The sequence below is a fragment of the Thermobia domestica genome, chromosome 9 (assembly GCF_964235325.1).
Source record: "Thermobia domestica chromosome 9, izTheDome1.hap1.1, whole genome shotgun sequence".
NCBI lineage: Eukaryota > Metazoa > Arthropoda > Insecta > Zygentoma > Lepismatidae > Thermobia > Thermobia domestica.
In genome coordinates this window covers 130,107,426-130,130,766 of record NC_137462.1, presented here as the reverse complement: position 1 = coordinate 130,130,766, position 23,341 = coordinate 130,107,426, and the positions used below count along the sequence as shown (strand labels likewise).

The 23,341-nt window shown below is 37.0% G+C and overlaps 1 protein-coding gene across 1 annotated transcript; it reads right to left on the bottom strand.

Annotated features, from left to right (window-relative positions):
• Positions 1–1,263: 1,263 nt before the first annotated feature.
• On the bottom strand, positions 1,264–23,057 carry LOC145695021 (uncharacterized). Its single transcript, XM_081771849.1, has 4 exons — positions 22,906–23,057; positions 17,345–17,603; positions 7,597–7,987; positions 1,264–1,577 (listed from the first exon to the last, which is right to left on the bottom strand). The coding sequence occupies exons 1-3, from the start codon at positions 22,915–22,917 to the stop codon at positions 7,605–7,607; spliced, it is 654 nt and encodes a 217-aa protein (XP_081627975.1). The 5' UTR covers positions 22,918–23,057; the 3' UTR covers positions 1,264–1,577; positions 7,597–7,604.
• Positions 23,058–23,341: the final 284 nt, after the last annotated feature.

Sequence of the window (23,341 nt, the reverse complement as noted above, 5' to 3'; positions counted from 1 at the left end):
TCATGTCACGGACCCCCCCCCCTTCACGAAATCCTGGTTACGTGCCTGCAATACCGACTGTATTTCAAAGGTTGTACAGACGAAAAAAGAGAAAGATGAGTATATTTCTTGAGATTTTTGTCGCTAAAAAGTAATGTGACCTGTTTACAACGTCAGCAAACTAGGCAATTTTGCATTTTATCAACTAGGCCTATCTATGCTATAGCTTTATTATAGTATTAACCTGTTTTCTATTTTGTCAGTGTTTCTTTCCTCCAAGGTAGAAAATTACTTTATTTATTTATTTGTAATTAAACATTCGAACACAAGAATAGTGATAAAGCTTTCCTCCATTTTTTAAGGAGCAAAATCAAAATATTGAGGGAGGATGAGACCTGCAGAAGAATTACATATAATCACAATTTGTCTTATTTCCGAGAGGGAGTGGTGGTTCGTAACTCTGGGGAGAGGAGTCCCTCGGAAGTATGAAAAGAAAACAGTGAAGGTAACCCCAAACCTTAAAAGATCTTGAAAATAATTCAGAAACGTTGAGAAGAGAAAGGATTAGCAGAAAACTACTCAGTAACTCAACATCTAGGTATCATTTTGGCAGCAATCGATCCTTAAATCTACAGTATTTAAATAAACTCTTAAAAAGTGTTTGTTTCTTACGTATTTTAATGATGACTGTGGCATGCACTGTATCCGAAAATTATTGTTTTCCGTATTGCTATGAAAAAAAACTAGATATACAACGCTTAATCGGTAGACTTGGCAACTCTGGGACTAGACATCATTACCTACTACACAGATTTTTGTTCTTGATAGTCCAAAAACAGACCTGCGATCAAGAAGTAAGAAACAGATATGTATGCCATCTATTGTAAAGCATGAGAACACATTGAACGAAATATTTCCTTTTCCATAGCTGCAACAGTACATGAATAACAACACTGAATTTGACATCCAGTTCAAAAATGAACTGGCATCCTTGAATGACTCTCATATCGGTGCCAGATCCGAATGAGCTAGCTTCAGCAAAGAAGTTGATTCGTTACATCAGTACACACAATCGCGCTCACACTAGGTTATGATTCCGGTTCTTCCTCTACTTCTGCGCAACCGTATCCTGTTCTGAGTACCCACGTCATCTTGGGCCACTTTCGGATCTTACTTTCTGCAAGTGCCTCGCATGAGAAGACATTTTGGATGTCACTCGTGCTGAATTTCAGGCATTGAAAAGAAGGTTTGCTTTTAGAGGTTAAAAAATAAATCTAATTTAGGTATTTTAAATCAATTTTATTATAAAAAAGAAATGCATTTTTGACAAACTTATAGCTATACAAACAATTCATATCAACTAATCACAAAATATTAACAATCATAATGTAAAGCTCTTTCAAGTCACTCCCTGTATGAACAGTGTGACAAAAATAATACATAATAAAAAATAAACTTTATCACATTAGAGGAGAGGCAAGCGAAAAACAAAATGGCATTCACCAGAAGACTCTGCTGACGAAACACTGTAATGTGAGGTCATTCAGCGGTGCAGGAACTTGGTAACTGGAAGGATTTTTCAGTTCATTCTTAGTGACCTACGGAAATAAAAATTGTAAGTTTACACTGTAGTTTAAACTACTGTTTAATTTATTTATTGTATAATTCGAAGCGCATGCGAAACCTACTTGAAAGGTGCATGGGTAAAAAGAATCAGACAAGACACCAGAACAAAATCAAGCAACCTTTGAGCAACAATGTATTCTGTATGGTTTGGCATGTTTAAGTTGCTGTTGAAAACAATCGATCGATTTTCTTGACTGTTTCATATATGTTTATTTAATGAAATTAACACATAAAATTAATATCAAGCCTAAGAAAAAATGACGAGAACAAGAATAATATGTATGGTATTGTTTTAGGGATACAACAACATTGTCGGATAGTGGGAATGGTAGGAGCGAAAATAACTATTTCGGAAGACAGGATACATGAGCGTCTGAAGAGGTATTATGTTCTGCAGACTTCCAGTTCACGAGTTTTGCACAATATCCGCCATATGCAGAGTCATTTTGACGTATGATTAGAGTCATACTAAAGGTCTGACTACACATGTTAGACACAGGAAACACATGTTAGTCGAACTCTTTAGTATGACACTAATCAAGGACTCTGCATAAGGCCCTATAAGTTTTAAATCAATTCATTGGGCATAATAAAAACATAATAAATATTGTATAAATAGCAATTAAAGGCTAGTTTTGATCAGAAAGAACAAATGAAGGAAGATGTGCGTATTTCACTTGTTTCTAAAGGAGAAACATCCTTTTATGCACTGAAAAGTCAAGATATTATGACAACCAGCTAGTTTTTGAACGAAGTCGTTGGGCTGACGAAGGAGACACAGGGCACAACAGAACCGCTCGCCTTAAGTAACAGGGATCTGATTCTATTAGTTAGTGTGATACTTGTGCATAGAATGGGGAAGGCTGACGATATCTCAGAGTTTGATAGCGTTCAGATTTTGACGGCTAGGAATAAGCATCTCGGAAACAGCGTGATTTCTCGAGTGTTTGTGAGCTATCGTTGTTAGTGCTTTCCAATGGAGCGAAAAGGATAGCGAAACGAGCACCAAACAATAAAATATGGGGCAGACACACCTCATTAAGGATGTCGGACACCATAGACTGTCGACGTTGATACAACAAGATACGCCGCAAACTGTGGCACACAGTTAAAAGCACACTTTAACAGTGGACGCAGTATGAATGTGTCTGCGCCCACAGTTCTGCGTGCTTTGTTAAATATGTGCCTCAGCACCCAATGTTCCACAAATAGGTGGTCATTGATAACAACTGGAATGGATACGTCAACATGTCATCGAGCAATGGAACAACGTTTCACGATTAACATTCTTGTATCATACTGATGATCAAGTAAGAATCTGTTGTCTCCCAGAGGAACAGCTGCTCGAGACGAGCGCAATAAGGTGACGACAGACTGATGGTGGCTCCCGTATGAATTGGTAACCTTCACATGATCATCCATGGACCCAGTAGTATAGTGTGCATCATGACGGCTTCTAGTTATCGATAGGTCATTGCTAATCACCGTACATCCATTTATGTCATTCATATTTCCAGCTGGAAATGACATATTTCAGCAGGATAACTCTCCTTGTGACAAGGCCAATGTTATACTGCAGAAGCCCGAGGAGCACAGTGGTGGATTTTAATTGCTGCAATGGCCCCCAAACTCACCGTAACTTAACCTAATTGAATACTATTGGTATGTCATTGAACGTCAGATCCGAGCTCATCGACCCCTTTCGCGGAATTTACAGGAATTGAGAGAAATGTGTATGCAGCTGTGATGCGTCAGGACAGCATGTGCTCGAACCACCTACTAAGGCCACATTGCTTCTATGCCGAACCGCATTACTGCTGTCCTGCGGACCGAAGATGGATATACCAGATATTAGGTAGGTAGTCAAAATGTTTGGTTGGTCGGTGCATATAAAACACAATATATCTACTGCACAGGGAGTCCATAAAGTCCTGTAGGAAAGTAAAACTCTATAGCTTGGAAACCGTTACGTTTAAGTGTATAAATTTTTGGGGTTGGAAGAAGGGAAGTTTAAAGTTTTGTTATGGCCACAATGCTCGATGCTGGCCACAATGCTCGATGCTGGCCACAATGCTCGATGACGTTTGCGCTGGTAATCACGTGACTTAAGATGGCGTCTAAAAGGCACAATGTGTTTTGTAGTTTACGGAATTAAAATCTTACGTTTCAGTGCGGTGAAAGTTCCAAACAACGTATGGGAAAACACCCCCAGCAGAAACAAGTATCAAGAGGTGGTACGAGAAGTTCAAAGAAACAAGAAGTGTGCCAGATTTACCACACAGGGGAAGGCCAGGAACGAGTGACGATGTGATTTACACGTTGCAGGACAGCGTAGCCAGGAGTCCAATGAAATTGCTTAAACGTAGGTCATTGGAACTGGGAATACCGAAGTTGACGTTACGCAAGATCGTACGTAAGAATTTGAAGGTCCGGCCCTATGAGTTAAAATTTGTGTACGAGCTGATAGAGGAAGACTGTGACATGAGAATGGAATTCTGTGAGTCAATGCTTACACGCTTACAAGAAGATGGTGACCTTCTGTCTCGATTTCTGTTTTCAGATGAAGCCACATTTCATGTGTCGGGAAAACTGAACAGGCACAACTGCCGAATTTGGGAGGTGGAAAATCCACGTGAATTCGAGGAGCACAAGCGGGGTAATCCCAAAGTCAATGTGTGGTGTGCTGTTTCAATGGACCACATTATCGGGCCTTTTTTCTTCGAGGAAGAGACGGTAAATGGTAACAATTTTCTGAACATGCTACAGACATTCCTTTTGCCAGAATATACTAAGTTAGGCATCCTTAATGAGATCCACATGCAGGATGGGGCACCGCCGCACTATACCCTTCAAGTTTAAGAGTTTCTTAACGAAGAATTAAGGAGAGATGGATTGTCCGAAGAGGACCCACACCTTGGCCTGCAAGATCACCAGATTTGTAGCCTTGTGATTACTGGCTCTGGGGACACGTGAAGACTAAGGTGTATTCGCAGAAGCCAGCTAGTCTGCACGATCTCAAGAACAAAATAACTGATTTGATTTTGAACATTCCAGACGAGCACCGCCAACACGCAATTCTTGGTTTCCAAAAAGACTGCAGGAGTGTTTGGACGTGAATGGTGCACAATTGGAGGTTTGGCGATGAACCTTAACTAGCTGAAACAAAACTTTGAACATTTCTGTAAGTACGCCAAAAAGTATTTATTAATACATTGTGTAGTTTCCATGTTATAGATTTTTACTTTCCTGCAGGACTTTATGGACTCCCTGCATATTTGTTTGTCTCTATGTAAATCCAAATTGAGGGCTTGGCATATTTCTATGTATTTAATATTTGTCTGTAACTGTAAACAAGAAACCATAGGCTATTTATAATTTTTCACCGGATACTTGGTGCAGATTAAGAATAAGTACACAAATACAAAATCATCACATATAGCCTACATATCCTGGCCTTCAGAAAGCTATTTTGAAAGCGATATTGCATTTATCGGCGCAGGAGACATAATTATTATAGGTATAAATTCAACGTTTTCTATGCGAATCTTATGAAACCGTAGGCTATTTAGAATTTCCCCCGCCCAATGACATATACTTCAGTTGTTATTTAACAATATGAAGGAAAGGCATAAAAATCCTATTCATCTCATACAATACTTGTATAATTTACTTTATCACTGTTTTGCACAACAGATGTCTCTTATTTAAAAATAATTCTTTGAAATGGATCTAAAAGATTCTCATAATCGTCTCTTAATGTAGAAATATTGACTTTAACTTACGGAAACATTCTGTTTATTTACTAGTCGACAAACGCTTGAACGATGTGTAATTTTTAATTTGTGCTGTTTGACTCATCTATCTGTTTTCCCAAGATTTGGTAGTTCTTGAGGGGTAGTAGGTAGTGATGCTGTAAATATGACTCAAATGAAGATTACTGTATTTGAATTACTTTTCGAACATATTTATCCCCACTGTTCGAGAAATCTTAAAAACGAAACCATTTGTTTTACATACTACGTTTATGCTCCTTGGGCCAAAAGAAATATGTGATTAATGAAAGTGAAAGATTATTAAATAAATGAGTTTCGTTTCACAGCCTGAAACTATGATAGACTTCCAAGCTATGTGAATTCAATACCGGTACTCAAACTTGAAGTTGTACATCTGTACCTGCTCGTTGCAATAGATCGATAGATCAAAGATATAACCTGTTCTACAAATGCTGAATTCATAACAAAGATTCATTACTCGCTACGCCTTATTGTTTTTGTTGTTCTATGGCGATAAAGTTTGAAAATCGGAAATAGTTAATTTGAACCGATTCCGAATTGAACAGATGGTTGAGGAAGAAGATAGAACCTACTTTTCTGAACCTGAATCGAGCGAAAAAAAAACTGCATTGCCACGTCTTTTACCGATTTTGTTCTACGGAAATCAGTATTGAAACCGAAAAAAGTAGTATATATAAATAACTTCCGGTTTTGGTAGAGTGTTGCGAGATTGTAATGGTAAGTTCTCTTGAGGCCCTGAATTTTAGGAAAAAATCCCTTGTTATTATCTAATGCTATTTTTATGCAGTGATCAATGTTGAGACCGTAAATGATTAATTTGAACCATTTACAATTTGAATAGAGAGTTAACGATGCTGAATCAATTGCAGAAAACCACATCTCGATATCTCTTACCATTTTCGCTCTATGAAAATCGGTATTAAAACCGGAAGTAATATTACGTTTGAACCATTTCCAGTTTGGGTAGAGTATCGAATCGTTTGCAAGAAACAGCTTTTCGCTATCTGTTACTTTTTTCCCGTTCTATGGCAATAAACATTGAAACCGAAAATTACTTAATTTTAACCACTTCTGGTTTGAAAAAATAGTTAACAGAAAAAAGGGGATTTATCCTTGGAGCGCTAAATCTATTACAAAAATTCACATTTCGATATATCTCACCGCTTTTGCTCCGATACCTGTTGCTAGACGGACGGACGGACAAAGCCTTTCTATAAGATTTCCGACACTTATGTATAATATAGTTTGAAACTCTAATAATTGGTAGGGTGATAATGTTGGAGGAAGGGGATAATTCTCACTTAAATCCATGGACACAATGTTGTCCCAGAAATTTCAAAATTAAAGGAAACTTCTATACGTACCACAGGAATAAAAAGAATTAAGAGTACTGAATATCCGCTAATCGAATCTAAACCTAAATATAAAAATAAAACTATAATAAATTAACTAAGGTTCAGCGAAGCTAGGGTAAGGTAACGTAAGGTAAGCTAAGGTAACCTATACTACGTTAAGCTAACCAAATTCAACTTAATCAAACAAATCTTACCAAAACCGAGCTAACGAAGGTAAGCTAGCTAAAGCAAAACCAAAAGTGAGTTCGACTTAGGTTAACTTATGTTAGCTCAAATTAGTTTACGTTGGCTTAGCTCGGATGTATCAACCAAGGATACTTTAAGTCTGGTTAGTTTATGCTAGGATGGTTAAACTAAACTAATCTGACCGAAATGAGCTAACCAAAGCGAAGCTAAAATAAACTTGTCTTAGGTGAACTTATTGTGCATTAATTAGCTTAAATCAGCTTATATAAGATTCGTTTAGCTATTACTATTTTGATTACTGTGTATATTTGATGCGAATTACTTTTAACTGTGACACGTTCAATGTTTTTAGGTTTAAAATTTAAGAATATTTTACCATCACAGTTCTTTTGACGAATACTGCAAAAAGTTTATATATGGTATTTAAAACGTACTAGTTTGCTTTTACCCAAACAGAATCTTTCCGAAAGTTAAACGCATGTTAATGTCATTCTACTACTTCATCCTCTCCCTTTCTTTGCTACACCTGTCCCTCCCAGCCGTTTCTCCAATCGTAAAACCATGCTCCATCATCTTACGGAAATACCGTTAACGGGACAAACATCTATTTTACGGGGACATTTTACAAATATTAACTATTGTATTTGAAAACTTACCGTTTACATTAACCTTGATAACCTCCTTTGCCCCCAGAATAGCCACCTCCATAGCTTCCTCCAGACGAATAACCTCCACCATAGCTTCCACCAGAACTATAGCCACCGCCAGAAGAAACAGCGGCAACGGTTTTACCAACTGATACTGGAATGGCTGGTTGAGCGTACACAATTGGTTGAGTTATCACAGGCTGAGCAATTGCAATGGGGGCAATTCCACCTCCAATTCCATAGCCTCCCCCATAGCCTCCTCCATAACCTCCCAATCCACCCTTACCAATGGCCAGAGGAGCAGCTAATAGGATGGCAGATCCTCCATAGCCACCGCCGAAACCACCATAACCACCGCCCAAAGATAAACCATGACCAAGACCAATACCATGGCCATAACCTGTAAAGTAAAATGAGAATATAAATAAGTTTCCAATAGATCTCACTGTTAACAATCTTTTTCTAAGAAAACACACAAAGTTTAAGCAAGTATTTTGAACTGATAAAGCATATTTTTCTACATAACAGTTCAATTTAATAGAACAATAATAATACAAACTTGAAATTTGACAACGGCTGCACTCAAGTAAAAAATATTAATATCAACATTCAAGACTTTCTATAATATAATGAATATATTTGAAGATAATACACAAGTTTAAAAATATAAGTTCTTTATTGTGCTGAACGATAGAACTTTTTACCTAAGTATATTCGTTTCCTCCTTTTCCCACATAAAAACTGCTGAAAATACGACCACCAAGTAACTAAATACCACAACAACCGTGTGTGCTACATTTGTAGCGAAGCACACAGAAACAAATGCAACACCCCGCAGCAAGACTTTCTGCATCACTTGCAAATTCCATGGAAACAGAACCAAGCTGCACCTGCCTAAACCGCCCTATGAAAGAAAGCTTTTCTTAGGAATAAGTTTTTCGTGTAAGGTACAGTTCATGAAATGGTCACCATTTAACTTTGAGTTTTATCTACGAAAAATTTAAAGATTCAATGGTGACACCCATTTAACTGTGAGTTTTATCTACAAAAGAATTCAAGATTCAATGGCGACACCCATTTAACAGAGAATTCTATCAACGAAAGAATTCAAGAGTCAATGGTGACACCCATTTAACAGAGAATTCTATCTACGAATGAATTCAAGATTCGATGGTGACAGCCATTTAACAGTGAATTCTATCTACAAATGAATTCAAGATTCAATGATGACAGCCATTTAACTGTGAGTTTTGTCTACGAAAGAATTCAAGATTCAACTATGAATTCTATCTGCGAAAGAATTCAAAATTCAGTGATGACGACCATTTAACTGTGAGTTTTACCTAATTATATATATATAAATCAAAATTCTATGGTACCAACTTCATAAAAGACCCCATACACGACCCACTCTTCCCTACAAAAAAAAAAAAAAAAACGTTTGATTTCTTATGATCCTTTCAATAATAAAATTATATTAAATCACATACCGTACAATTATTTTTTTTCACAAGCCTCCGGTGCCCCATGACAGCCTATGATACAAACATAGCATTCGATTTGATGCGCTTTTTGACATTTTCCTATTTTCACATTGTGTCGATTGTAGACCACCGGAAGTTAGAATCTTTAGAAGAGCTAATATAAATTTTCACTTTATTCATGTAAGAAATCAAGATTTGATTTTGACTCTTTTTTAGCTCTTTAGTCTAACGAATACAAAAAGTGTACTTACTACGAATCTTAGACGTATTGTAGATACTTGGTAAACTTGACACTGCTTTTACTACAAATTTAATTTGAGTGTTATTGTTGTTCTTCAAGTCTGTCTACGAATCATTTCTTCCCATAAAGTTGATTTGCTTCTCTTCTGTCTAGTTACAGGATTTTATTTTGGAATCTTCTTAATTAAAAGTGTTTCGTGTGTAAACAATTTATGTTTGTTTGTGTTCCTTTGCAATCAAAGTCTTGTGTAATTGAGGTGCAATAAGCCTACTTGTGAACGACAGCAGTTTATTATAAATTTTTAAAATTAAAAGATTTTATAATTTACTTTTAATATAAAAATAAATAAATATTAACCCATAACGGATTTTTAACGTGTTAAAATATTAAACTATAATATGGTATTACATGTAAATTTGTTTATGTTCCGTCAAGATGTAAGACAAAACTGAAAAAAATGCTAGTTATGTTTACGAACATTCTCGCTTTCGCTCAGGATTGCACAAGTAAATTGTGTGTAAAACTATAATAGAAAGTTAAGAGTTTTCATAATTAGAATAGATTTGTAGACAGTTATATAATACCAACAAAACATAGGAAATTTATAATTTAAAATAGATTTCTGATTCAATAAATTTTCACTGATCTATATTACATGGTAGTGTCGGTTAAAACATATAACACTTGTGCTTTTGAAAATAAAAAAGGAGAAGTGGAAAATAGAAGAATTAATGCGCGAGACCAATTTTGAAGGAATCCGATATCAAAGACAACAGAAGTGAAGGGGGTGAGAGAAAGAGGACTAATTAATTGGAAGAGATGATAATGAGGGCTGGGAAGGGGAGGTTCAATAGGTAATACAAACATTATCATAACAAGGTCTTGTAAAAGGTTATTGCAATTTTCAGAAGAAATCTCCCGCTCTCCTGAGCAAAATATCCTGGTTACGTCAATACAAAAAACAGCCTCTCAGTTACTGTATACATTCGTGTCGACTACGTGGGTGCTCCGGGGCTCCGGCACCCACACAAATAACCTTGTAGATGTGGCGAACCCACAAGATTTTTAGCTTGGACCCGGGTTTGAACCCGTTTCTCTTGCGTTTAAGTCAACCGTGTCACAGACTGAGCTAGGGCAGCCCAACTTATCCTTATAGTACCGGCATATTCTGCTTAATCACAGCACAGCCCTTTATGATAATGTTCATAAAAGATTTTAACTAAAAATAAATAAATGAAATATCGAGGCTTCCCTGAAAACATTGCACGACCCTCGTTGGATAAATTTGGAAAGTTGGCGCCGCTGAGTATATCTGATCACATGAGGTAGACTTCAAGAGCTTTAACGGAAAATAGTTTGCTACTAATTTTTTTTATACTACATAGAGTTCACTTTTAAATCAGCTTATTCCTTGCATTCATATATGGGCAGAGAGAGACAGTACGACATCCTAAAAAATTGAAGTTGATAAAGAAATGCACTTCCAGTTCAATAAAATATTCCTGCAATTTCAAAATCTTGAAAAGAGGAGTATCATATAAAATATTAAACTATTCCCACGAGGACTCTAGACCAAAACCTACATATTATTGAAGACTTGTACATTTCAAGTATATTGAATTTATCTTAAATACTACTTGGAACATGTACAAGGAAGTGAAATCTATGGAATTTTGGAGGAAACAAGTGGGTATTGTGATGGCAGTGGAAAATAAGAAGGGGAAGGTAATCACCGAGCGATATGAGGTCGAAGGAAGATGGAAAGAATACGTTGAAGACTTGTATGAAAGTAGGGATAGACCGTGTAGCCCTGTGTTGCCACATTTGGTACAATTGTACCAGATTCAGCCCTTTTTGTTATTCATCGGCCCGTTGGTACCACGCTGGCATTTTCAGTCCTTTTGTGAAAAAGTTGGTACAATTCTACCCAATTCAGCACCATTTAACAAATATTGTCACAATTTCAAAAGTTCACGTTACTCATACTGAGTTCGACTCTTAAGAAATGCTGGTGAACATTTATTCTGTGACGTTGCACCGCACCGTCACGTTGCACCGCACCGTCACGTTGCACCGTTGACCTTCATGTGGAAAATTCGTAATTCGAATTATATCGGGAAACAAATGACGCTAGATGGTCGCATCTGCGCCGCGCAGGAAGGAGATGAGAAAGAAGCAGTGTGGTGGAAATTTTAGCTTGATTTTTTTTAAAGTACACACACGTTGAATCTAGTATTGCATATTCTGAAGAAGACAAGCAGGTGCTGAAATAAATCTATAATTTATGTGTCGTTAAAAAGATTATGCAACATCAAAACAATAATAGCACCAGTGCCGTACCGTGGAAAATCAGCGCCTGGGCGAGAATATACGGCAGAGTCCCCGTACATATGAGTGAGGTCGATAGACCAGCCGCAAAGCGTCACTATGGTTGGCGCGAAGCGTAATAAAATTTTAAAAAATAAACCCTGGTTTTCCTTGATTTTGAGCACTTTTTCTTACTTTTTCCTTCCAAATTTTGCGCCCCCTTATTTCGGCGCCCGGGACCGTCTCTCCCCCCAACGGCATGCTATAGCACAAAAAAATACGTTGACGTAGTTACCGACTTACCGGGCTAAGTTGTTTACTAGTGACTGCATATTGACTAATATAAAAATACCCAAACATTTCTGCGTTTTAGAGATCTATATCGACGCGGTGTAACAAACTTTATGTATAGGCCGAAAGTTAGGTCAGGGATGATCATACATGGGCAAAAATATTTTACTTTTTGGAAAAAAAATGAATTTAGCCCTTTTTGATTAGATTTGGTATTATTTTTCAGCCCACTTAAGAACTAGGACTGTGGTAACACTGGTGTAGCCTAAATGTTGAAGTAGAAAATGTAGTAGGCGAGGATGATAAAGGATTTAGTATTCTTTGGGATGAGTTTGAAAAGGCTATATCCGAGATTAGGAATGGAAAGGCAAAGGCGATAGATAATATACCAATCGAATTCATTAAAAATATGGGAGACAAGGGAAAGGAAGAATTGTTCTGACTATGCAATGAAACACATGAAACAGGAGAGTAGCCAAAAGACTTTCTGAAGACGATCATGATACCGATGGCTAAGAAATCGAACCCAAAGAGATGTGAGGATTATAGAACTATTCGTCTCATATTTCATTCAGCTAAAATTTTGCTCCGAATACTGAACAGAAGGTTATATGGAAGAACAAATGAAGAAGTTGAGGAGGAGCAGTTCGGGTTCAGAAGAGGTAAGGGCACAAGAGATGCTATTGGATTATTAAGGGCGATCGGTGAAAGATTTATAGAAAAAGGAAAAGAGGCTGTTGTGTCAATGTTGTATTTATTGATCTAGAAAAGGCTTTTGACCACGTGAATTGAGAATTGTTGTTGGGAATTCTAAAGAAGATAGGGTTGGAATAGAAAGATTGAGACTCATAAAAAACTTATACATGAACCAGAAAGTAAGTGTTAGGATAGGGGAAGAACTGACGGGAGAGAGTGCAATTGGAAGGAGAGTTTGACAAGAATGTTACCTCTCGCCAACACTATTTAATGTCTATCTAGAAGAGATAGTGAAAAAGAGTTTACATGATGATGACGGCATTTCGGTAGGAGATAGACGGCAATTCGGCATTCGGTTACACACACACTATTCAAAATTTGTCAATTCGTCATTCAAGAAACATGATATGCCTTGATGTCTTTTCTTCCTTCACAGATGGCAGAAAGCGCAGCTAGTAAATATTTGAACCAATAATCATTAATATAAATAAATGTCTTCAGTAAATGAAACATTTATTATTTCATTTTCTGTAGACATTTATTTATACGAAATTTTTGAAGCTACCAGAAGCTGCTATTTTGGATCAATTTGCAACAAAGTAAGTCACAGGTATGTTGTGTCAAATGACTAGTTATAGGTTATAATCGAAGTATATAGCGGAAACTCATAACTTTGTTTCTTCGGTCAAATATGGGACTTATTAGAACTAAAGATTGTATACCAATAATCTTGAAAAAATCTGTTGTAACTGTTATCTCAGTGCCGGATCTACCCTGGTATGGGGGCATGAACTCCCAGATTTTAGACTGACAAAAATAATTTAAGCTATTAATATTATTTGTATATTTTTTAAAGTTTATAGTAAACTCATTATACACCTATCATAATCTGGGATCTGGCCACTCCCCCGGCTTTTACCTTCCTCTATTGGTCTATAATTATCTCAGCAAAAAGGTAAAAGAAAGATTTTTACAAAAAAAAAAAAAAAAAAAAAAAGACATGCATTCCCAAAAATAGATTTCGTGTTGTGATGGCTTAATCCAGAGGAGTGTTCTCCTGTGGAGCGTGGGGTCCCTAGTTCAAACCCAGCTTGTGCCAAGTGGGCTTCGTGGTGGACAAATACAGTGTGCATAGATTTTCTCGGGGTTCTCTTGTCTCCTCCAACTTCCTTCATTTCAACATTTCATTCATTCTCATCACCACTGTCTCCTCTACTCTACATGACGTGGCCGTGGGACGTAAGACTGAAAGATTTCATTTCAAGAATAGGATTCGTCTTCTCCCACATCTCCGTACTGAAACCAAAAACAATACAATTCTTTCGTCAGCGTAACAGGAACATGTCCCATCCCCTCTCATCCCTTTGTTGAAACTGGTTCATTTTCATTCTTGGATTACTTTAGTTTCCGGACATATCGTAAAATATCCGCCGAAACCTAGAGGCTTAACAATCTGCAATATTTTCGTTGAGGGTTTTGGGACTCCTTCTTATATCTATATTCAAAAAATATTTGCGAATTAGTTTTAACAAACTTACCTTGAAACATATGAATCTATAGATATGTAAAACCGAATGTGAGTTTGTGTTACCACATCATGCAATAACTACTAGACCAATTAAAAAATATATATGTGGCAAAAAAATATTAGAATTTTAGATCTTCCAAGCATCTTATGACATTACATTGACAATTTTCGACATGGCGGCTAGGAAGTAGTGATACTAATAAAACAGCCGAAAATAGCCGGTATTAGTGTCCAATCCGTAATTTTCGGAGTTGCTAAGATGAATTGTGTCACTCCAGATTCCATTTAAATGATCAGTGAGGATGAAGGTGCGAAAGGAGTTTTTATAACTTCTTTTCATTGTAAAGCTTAACCTAAGGGAGGAAGGGGGTTCAAGTACTTTCCATAAATATAATATTCGCGTGCAAAGAAGGAGCATTTCAGCTAGTTATATTTATTTGAAGAAACTAGCAGAAACTATCGTGAGACAAAACTTTATAGAGTAACTCACCGCCTTCCCGTCGCGTATTTTCTTAGTTTCGTCTTAGTATCATAAATACACAAGGCAGAACGAAATTCTCTGGTTAAAGTTATTTGCTGACCCTTTTCCCAATATTAAAAATAAAAATAAAAACATAGGTCTATGTTACAATCGATGACATATAAGTAGCTTTTGAACGTATTGAAAAGTACTACACGTCTGTTGTTCATTGTTGGTATGGTTACCTCTAACTGCGGTACCATAAGTTGCATAATAATTGTTGATGAAAATACTGTGTTTTATGTAATTGATCAATATTTTGATTAGGATTTTAAAATCCTTTGGAAAACAAGTGAAAAATGACATATATATATAGTTGAACGCCTATCGTTTATGTCTTAAAGGCTAAAGAAAACTTATTGTGGAAGAGTCACTGAAGCGGGGAAAATCCCTAGAAAACTCCTGAATCATGATCAACGTACATAGCTTGGGATCTAATAAGAAACCTTTCTTTCCTTTCTACCACTAAAGGTGAACAACCATACAGTTCAACTATTTCTGCAAACGCTAATTACAAACTCTCAGGAGAGTTTTACTAATTAACGGTGTCCAATACTTGCACAATCATTATTTTTCTGTTTTCTTTGGAAATGAACTGGAATTTTAATGCTTTGATTTTTACTTATTTCTTCATCAAATTTATTTTAAATGCCTGTTTCTTCGTAAAACTGAAATTCTGTGAAATTCAGTCTTGAAAAAGAACGAGTTCTTAAGCAGGCTTCAAGTAGCCAGTAAAATTAAAACTAAACCAATAGGCTAAAAAAAAGCAAATGTTGCGTACGTATTGCTTGAACACCGTGTTAATCTCGGTCTCTCTTGTTAAAAGTTTTCTGGCCCCGCATAGCGTAATCGCTAACTCTAAGCGGTTCGATTCTCGGTGGGTACACTCGGTCGAAAAACTTTAAGAGTTTTGCTAGGCCAGCTATCTTAAATGGGTTTTTCCTGAGTTTTCCTCATTCACACCAGGCAAATGCCGCGGTGGTATCTAACTTATAGGTTCCAGGACGCTTTCTTCTACCTTTCCCAATCCCTTCTTCCTTCCCTTTCCCCGGATAGTGTGCTCTTCGAGGGACGTCATCCCTCATCCTAAATGGCCATCGATGCCGAAAGCCCAGAAATCTAAGATCCTAATCCTAATCTTGTCAAAAGTTTGTATGAAGTGTTCGAAAGCATAGAAAAGCTGTTTCTTCATTGTTAGTGGCAGAACAATTACCTCTGTTAAGAAGCATCCCTAATTAGGTCCCAAGCAATGTACGTTAATAGCGAACATTTTGTCTATAAGGGAATTCTTTCGTTTCATTAATTTCCCCCCATCATAATTATCCTTTAGGATAGATGATATTAACAATGATTGAACCAAAAATACCATTTTACATACATTTTTCTTTGGTATAATGGTTTTCTTTTCAACCCATTTTAAAGAACCAAATATGGTTCTACAATGAAATTCAATATAAATAATTACGCAGATCACCTTTAATAATTATAATAAAATCATGTGTGTGGGGGGATGTTTGTGTGTGTGTTTGTGTGTGTCATCAGCTTTTCACATACACAGGAGTGACCTGAAGCCGCCAGTTTTATACTCATTAGATCTTCATCAGAACTAATTATGTACGAAGACGTTTTTTTCTTTTTTTTTTAATTTTTCGCTCCGGCAGATTGATGGGGACAAACTTTATGGTGCGTTTATGCACAGTGAACCATATAGCCTGTGAATTAGGCTATCCATACAACCATATTTTCATCCAGGTTGCTCGCATTAAAATCGATGGGGGCAATAAAATAATTTTTTTTCACATGTCTTTCATTCCCATCCGGGGATGGGCGGGCCGCAGAAGGTTATGCCTTCTCTATGGCCAGAGATATGAATAAAATAATCATGGTTAGTCACTATATATTTTACACATTTCATTACGTTCAAGCATTTCGCATAAACGTTATTAATCACGAATGTGAAGAACGGGAACTTTTGCCAGTACAAATTTAAAAATAAATAAATAAATAAACTCTGCTCAAAGGTAGTAAAAAATGGATCACACCTAGAAATTTCAATTTCGTCCAGTAGTTGTGAATCGATGGAGAACGTTTGCTGCCATCTAGAGTCGCGTAGTGTAACTTCTAGCATTCTACCTAAATATACACTTTTGTTTCAATTGAAGTAAATGGGATATGGATAGACACCGTTACCCGTTAAGGCTTTAACGAATTTACTCCATTCAAAATTCATCCGAGACGCCTTAGCAATCTATTGCTAGAAAAATTCAATCCGTTCAAGAGTTATCGTGAGGAGTAACAGATGGACACACTAACGGCAAAATTTTGTAAGTCTCATTGCGTTATCTTAATGACACAGGTGCTCAGAACATATTGTACTTTAAGTGGAAAGAAGACTTGAAGGAATATTACGTTATCTTCTTTTTCCTTCATTTCATATGAAATATGTATTATATAATCAATATTATTAATTTCTACTTTACTGTTGTCTCATTGCCAAATCCTACATGTAGCCATAACATAGTCCTTATGTTCCAATAGTTTCACATGACCTTGCTTGCCTTACTGCTTCAACAAGAAAACCTGACATATTTTTAATTTTCTCATGGCAAAAGTGTGACCGAACTTGAGTTTCCTATATCAACCAAGACCTTTTGTAGGCTAATTACGAACAAAGATATTTAGTATCATACCTCCAAGAGCAATGCCACTGGTCAAGATGCCGCCTCCATAGCCTCCACCATGGCCAAGAGAAATGCCTCCGCCATAGCCTCCTCCATAACCACCTCCTCCATGGCTAAGGATGATGCCACCAGTTGATCCTCCTCCATAACTTCCACCGCCACTTCCTCCAGAGACAACACCTCTCTTTGATTTCTGGGACTCTGCTTGCTGTTGGTCTTCTTCCTCAGCAACTGCAACGCCCACCAAAACAACAAAGGCTACGCACATCTGTTTAAAAAAAAAAAAAGAAATTTACATAAGAACAAAGATCATTAAAAAAGTGTTGCACTCATTACTAGTATGAGTTACCCAATTGCAGGAAACGAGTCCTTCATTGACTTTTAAAACAAACTTTTTATTAAAAATTATTTTGTGAAAATTTAGTATCTTTCACATTTGACGGCCCTTAACTCGCGAACCAAAACCTACGCACACCACAATATTTCACATGAATGTATATAGCAAGTAAAAGAAGAGGTCTGCACTGGCCAGAATTTTTAGACTGGGTCAGGCGAGGCCCGTGAATTTATATGAGGCCCGACCTGAGTCCAAAATATGTTTTAAAATTTAGTCCCGAGCCCGGTCCGAGCTCGTGTGATAATCAAATGAGCCCGAAATAAGCCCGAATTAAAGGAACTTAATAATGAACGCAAAATTGCATTTTTGTTTAGGTCTACAGCAATTAGAGGTTTAATTTTGAAGTTGTGCTTTAAAAGTTATCCAGAAAGAAGAGTCCAAAAACATCGTTGTACTGTATATTTGCACAGTTAGGCCCGAAAAGGCCCAAGAAATATGTTTGTATATTTAAAATTTTACGGTCCGAGCCCGGCCCAGGCCCGACGAGATCCGGTAGACCCGAGTCCGGCCTACGTCCTCTAGGTCAAAGTGTACCATCATGTCAAGTTTGGTCTAGATCGGATGAATTCGGTTGAACTCGTACGGCTGTATATACAGTGTAGTATCCTTGATTTTAAAAGAAAATCCATGAAGGACTAAAACATTGAGTAGTATAAACTAACCTTGACTGTCTACGAACTTTAACAGCCTACTTTGTCTCTGTCTGCAAATACTCACCTTTTGATATGTCTCCGTTTACAAACATCTACTTTTCCTATATCTTTAACCAAAAATAGCCTTACACAATAATGTAGCGGCTAGTGTGCGCGCCTTTGGTGCACAGGACCCCAGATTCGATTCTCATTGTAAGAGTCTTGAAACTTGTACAATTGTTGTGTTTTGGATTCCATTCTTAAATTGTAGTTCCATGTCTTACTGTTGCAACGATGTTGAAAAGGGCCAATCTAATCCAATCATTTACATAACACACTTACCCTATGCTTTTCCAGTGGGGGCTCACGTAATTTATGAGAAAAGTCCATGTCTCATGTACCCTTGGTGCTGAAAGGGACGCTAAACTCCAATTCAATCAAACAACTTACTATGCTATATCACTGTGTACAAAAACCCATCCTCTCCTGAAACTTTCCTTCTAAACACTTCCCTAGTAGCAGAGACAGCTTGCTTTCTGTAAGCTTGAATTGCAAGTCGGTGAAGTCTACATCCAGTTCAATTGGAAAACGTGCAAGCATGCCGCAAGCTGGATTCCAGTAACGAAGTTACATTGGGTAACCTTGCATTCAGTATTCCATTCAAGCTTGATGGAAACTTTTTACAAGTCAAATCAAGTCAATAGCCAATGAACAGCCAGTGATGCTATGACTCTCTGCGAAAGATCTAAAGCATCGTTTGCAAGTACAACAAACGGCAGATCGTAAAAAAGCATGCGTTTCAAGTGCAAGTGAAGAAAGCCAAAAGCCAAGCACGCGTCAACTGGCCCAAAGCTTTCTTGCTACTAGGGTTATCTTCTACTACGCCTCTACCTTCAAACGCTTACTCTTTCAATGTCTTTAGATGAAAATATTTAATATATGTTGTATCGCCTTTTACAAGAGCTCACCCTCTGCTATATAATTGTCTACAAACACTCACCCTCTACTATGCTTCTGCTTGCAAACACTCATTCTGTGCTATTTCACTGTCTAAAAAACTGTATGAGATCTCTGCTAATCCTCTCCTATACCATCATCTGCAAATACTTATTTTTTCTTAATCTCTCATGTATGTTTGTTACATGCAAATGTTCACCCACTGCTCTGTTTCTACCGTCTACTGCATAAACTACCCTGTGCTGTAGCTCTGCCCCAAAATTCTAGCCACCTTATACATCTTTGTTTTCAAATGTTTACCTTCTGCCAGTGTTTATAAGTTTCCGTAAGAAAATTTTCCTTAACTGACACATTTCTTCCCCTTTTCTTATCAAATTTCCCCTAGTTTTTTAAATGTCCAATTTTTATGACAAAAGTTACGAGGTAAGATTAATGTTGCTATATTAAAGGAAGTGCCAACCATATTTGCTTTATTCATTGGTTTTAGCTTCTATTTTTTTTAAGACAAAAAAATATAATCAAATACAACCAGCCAACAATTGGTGCGAATTTATGCTACTTTGAACTACACACAAGCCATTGCTATTGTATTGGTTTATTTCTGAAGAACAAAGAAAATTTTAATCATTTTCATTGGTCAATCAGTTAGCGAGAGAATTTCCCTGGGTTTTCAAGTTTTATCGAAAAATTTCCTCTTTTCTTTCTGATAATACGCATGAAATTTCTTTAGATTAGGGAAATTTCCCTCAAACTACGAACACAGCCTCTCTGCAAATATGGTAACTTCGTCACGCTTCTGCTTACAAACGCTTAGTCTCTGCTATGTCTCCGAACGTCTGTCTATTACAATTAGTTTCAAAACAACACCGACAACGTTTGGGAGGTGATTCCTGACACCAAGATAAGACAAAAAGTATAGACCAACATGGGTGCACAAATGCTTCCTTTCGGAGTTATATGCTGCCGAAAACATTTTAAAAAATGAACTTTAAAGGTCTATACGAAGGGAGCGACCTAGGACCATTCTGTGAGGTACCTTTTCGACATTTGCCTGGTGTGAATGAGAGAAACTCAGAATAACTTCACTGAAGATAGCCGACCTGAGAAAGCTTTTTCACTTTTTCGGCCGAATGTCCTCACCGGGGTTCTAACCTGTTACTGCTCGAAAAAACGGAAGTGTGTTAGCAACTAAGCTACCCGGGAACACAAGAGGTGATCGTGATCGTTCCGTTGATGACAGGTGTGGTATATAAAAGCAACTTCTAGACTGAGGTGTATAAGCCTCATTTGAATTTAGATCCCAATTTGTTAAATAAATCATTCAATACCCAATCATAGGCAGGAATGGCTTTTAGGACGTCATTGTTTTCGTCTTTGAAGGAAGACTGATAGCCGTCCTTAAAGGATTCACTATATACAACCCTTGATAATAAGTTTTTTTTTAAAAAAAAAAGCAACTTTGTATTTTATTTTATTTTATTTTATTTTATTTTTTTTTTTTTTTTTTTTTTTACTCGTAGTACAATAATGACCAATAAGTGAGTTGATTTACAACTACATGTTTAAAGTACCAGGCTTAGTTTGTGCTAGTTATATGCTGTATACTAGCTATCTTCATGACAATTTGGAATTCTTTAAAAATAGAACTCTTCAAAATTACTGATAGGTATTCAAATATGAAGACAAAAATTATTTTCCATTATAAGCGGGGTTAGGGAAATTGTGGTCAAGTGCCTGATAGTAATGCTTGTCATTAGTCCTCTTTGGCCTGAATATGCATTAGGTAGGTATTATAAATACAATATCAATCAAATTATAGTTTAAGGATGTAATTTATTCTGTTTCATTTTCAAACAAGAAAGCTCTGATTTCAGTCATTTCAGTAAGTAATCGATGCGCGATGTTAGACAAACTGCGAATCAGCATCACGAAATGAAATGTTGACACGTTTTACGTCCCATGATTATGTCGACTAGGCTGAAGGAGACGGTGGGGAATGAATGAAAGCATGAAATGAAGGAAGTGCGAGAAAACGGAAGAACTCCTAGCAAATCTACACACACGGTGTTTATCCATCACAAATCTCTGCGCTAGCTGGGATCGAACCAAGGACCCCATGCACTAGAGGTGAACGTTCTACCACTGAGTCACCGTAACCCCCAAATCGGTATTTCAACTTGGAATTCAAACCAGACACCTCATGTCATACTAGTCTTCGCAGATATTGCAGAGCGTAATGCAAAACAAAACATGCAAAATCAATTGAATCGTTGAGTTCGAAAACCAGTCATCTGCACCGAAACTAATTTTAGAGGAGAGACAAACAAAACTAAATTAGTCAATATGCCTCTGACATATAAGGCTGTTTTCATTCTTGGACCGTAGAAACTGCTAGACTCTATGGTACAAAAAATGAAAACAACCCTATATGTCAGAATCATATTGATTAATTTAGTTTCGTCTCTCCTCTCAAATTAGTTTCGGTGACGATGACTGGTTTCCGAACACAACGATTCAATTATAATTGTTAGACCTATTATCGCAAAGTAAAATGCAGTTTTGTGTTTTGTTGGACGGAAACTGTTACGGAAAGTGGATCCAGGCCCATTAACAGACGCACTAAGTTTCTTGTAAACAGTGTTCCCCAAGAAACAAGTAACGTGGTAATTCTTGTCTGATTTTGAGACGAAATAACAAATTTCACGGACCTCTTGGACAACACTATTTCACCCAGGTTTTAAACCTCAAACACTGTTTTAAGTGTTATATGATTTATATGTAAAAACTATAAATTAATAAAGTAATTGTGCGGACATAATAAAAAGAATTTATCAACGTTTAGAACACACATGAGAATATAGTGTACACAAATAATAAATATGGTCTAAATGTACTTACATCAGACCTTTGTAGACCTCTCGTGATGCGGAAAGATTCTGACAACTTCTAAATGAAATTAAGTAAAAAAAAAAAAAAAAATCAGGCTGTAAATTTTGTACATAGATTTACACAACGGTACGAAAAAAATTCGAGACGGGATGAAAAAGAATTCTACGAGAACCGAGACGAGACGGGACTTCTACGAAATTCCCAGACCAGACGAGAAAACTTGATTTCTCATTTCGTGGGCAACAATAATCACTGCCCTATCGGCAAAATATTTTTTGAAATAATCTTTTTATTTTGAGGAGTTAAAGGTGTCCCTACATAACTTCCTAATAGATTACCGTACAAAACACACCATAAATATTGACTCCAAGGCATAGGTTATTTGAACATATTAATACGAATAGCGATTCGAAACAAAATTGAACATTTAGAACATTTTCTTGATTGTTTTAGGATTTTGGCGTTGCTATCAGCACCGAGACTATATGAGACGTGGTTAACCGACACTTTTATGTCTAATTCGATCCATATGTGTTCCCTCGTGGAATTGAACCCGGTTTTCTTGCTCCAAAAGGCCAGTACGCTAACCATATTGCCACAAGGAAACCCTAAAACTCAGAACGCGTAATTAAAATTGCTCACTCACTAATACACACACACACACACACACACGCTATTGAAAAGATTCTTCTTACCTGAAATTTCATATTGCTAATATCTTGTTGCTCGTATCGTGTGGATGGAAGTAGTGTAAATGATGATTGAGTAGAGCGAAGGATGAAATATATAGTGTGAGACCGACCATCTCCTATTTCGATGTTTCCTTCCTTCCGCCCTGCCCGCCCCCTATGTCCGCCCTACTCTCCATTCAAAAAGAGCATTTTTCCTTCTCTTTCTTTCTCCTTTGAGGACACTCCTTTACCTTTCACCGGTCAGCAGCTCTTTTAACAGATGGATCACTGCAGCTCTCTTCCACTCCTTCCTCTTAGCAGACAAAATGGAAAGAAGGATGCAACGCGAGAAAAAAACGACCTGTTACTTTCTTTAACCCGATCGTGAAATGAAATATCTCACCGTGGCCGACAATAGCCTTCTTGAAAGCCGCCTTTTTCTGATTCTCCTCCTCAGCAG

What these genes read in the sequence shown, in the direction of transcription:
- LOC145695021 (XM_081771849.1), bottom strand. An exon ending in CAGTGGCATTGCTCTTGGAG is followed by an intron (nt 7,988 to 17,344) that starts GTATGATACTAA and finishes TTTACTTTACAG; the next exon opens with GTTATGGCCATGGTATTGGT.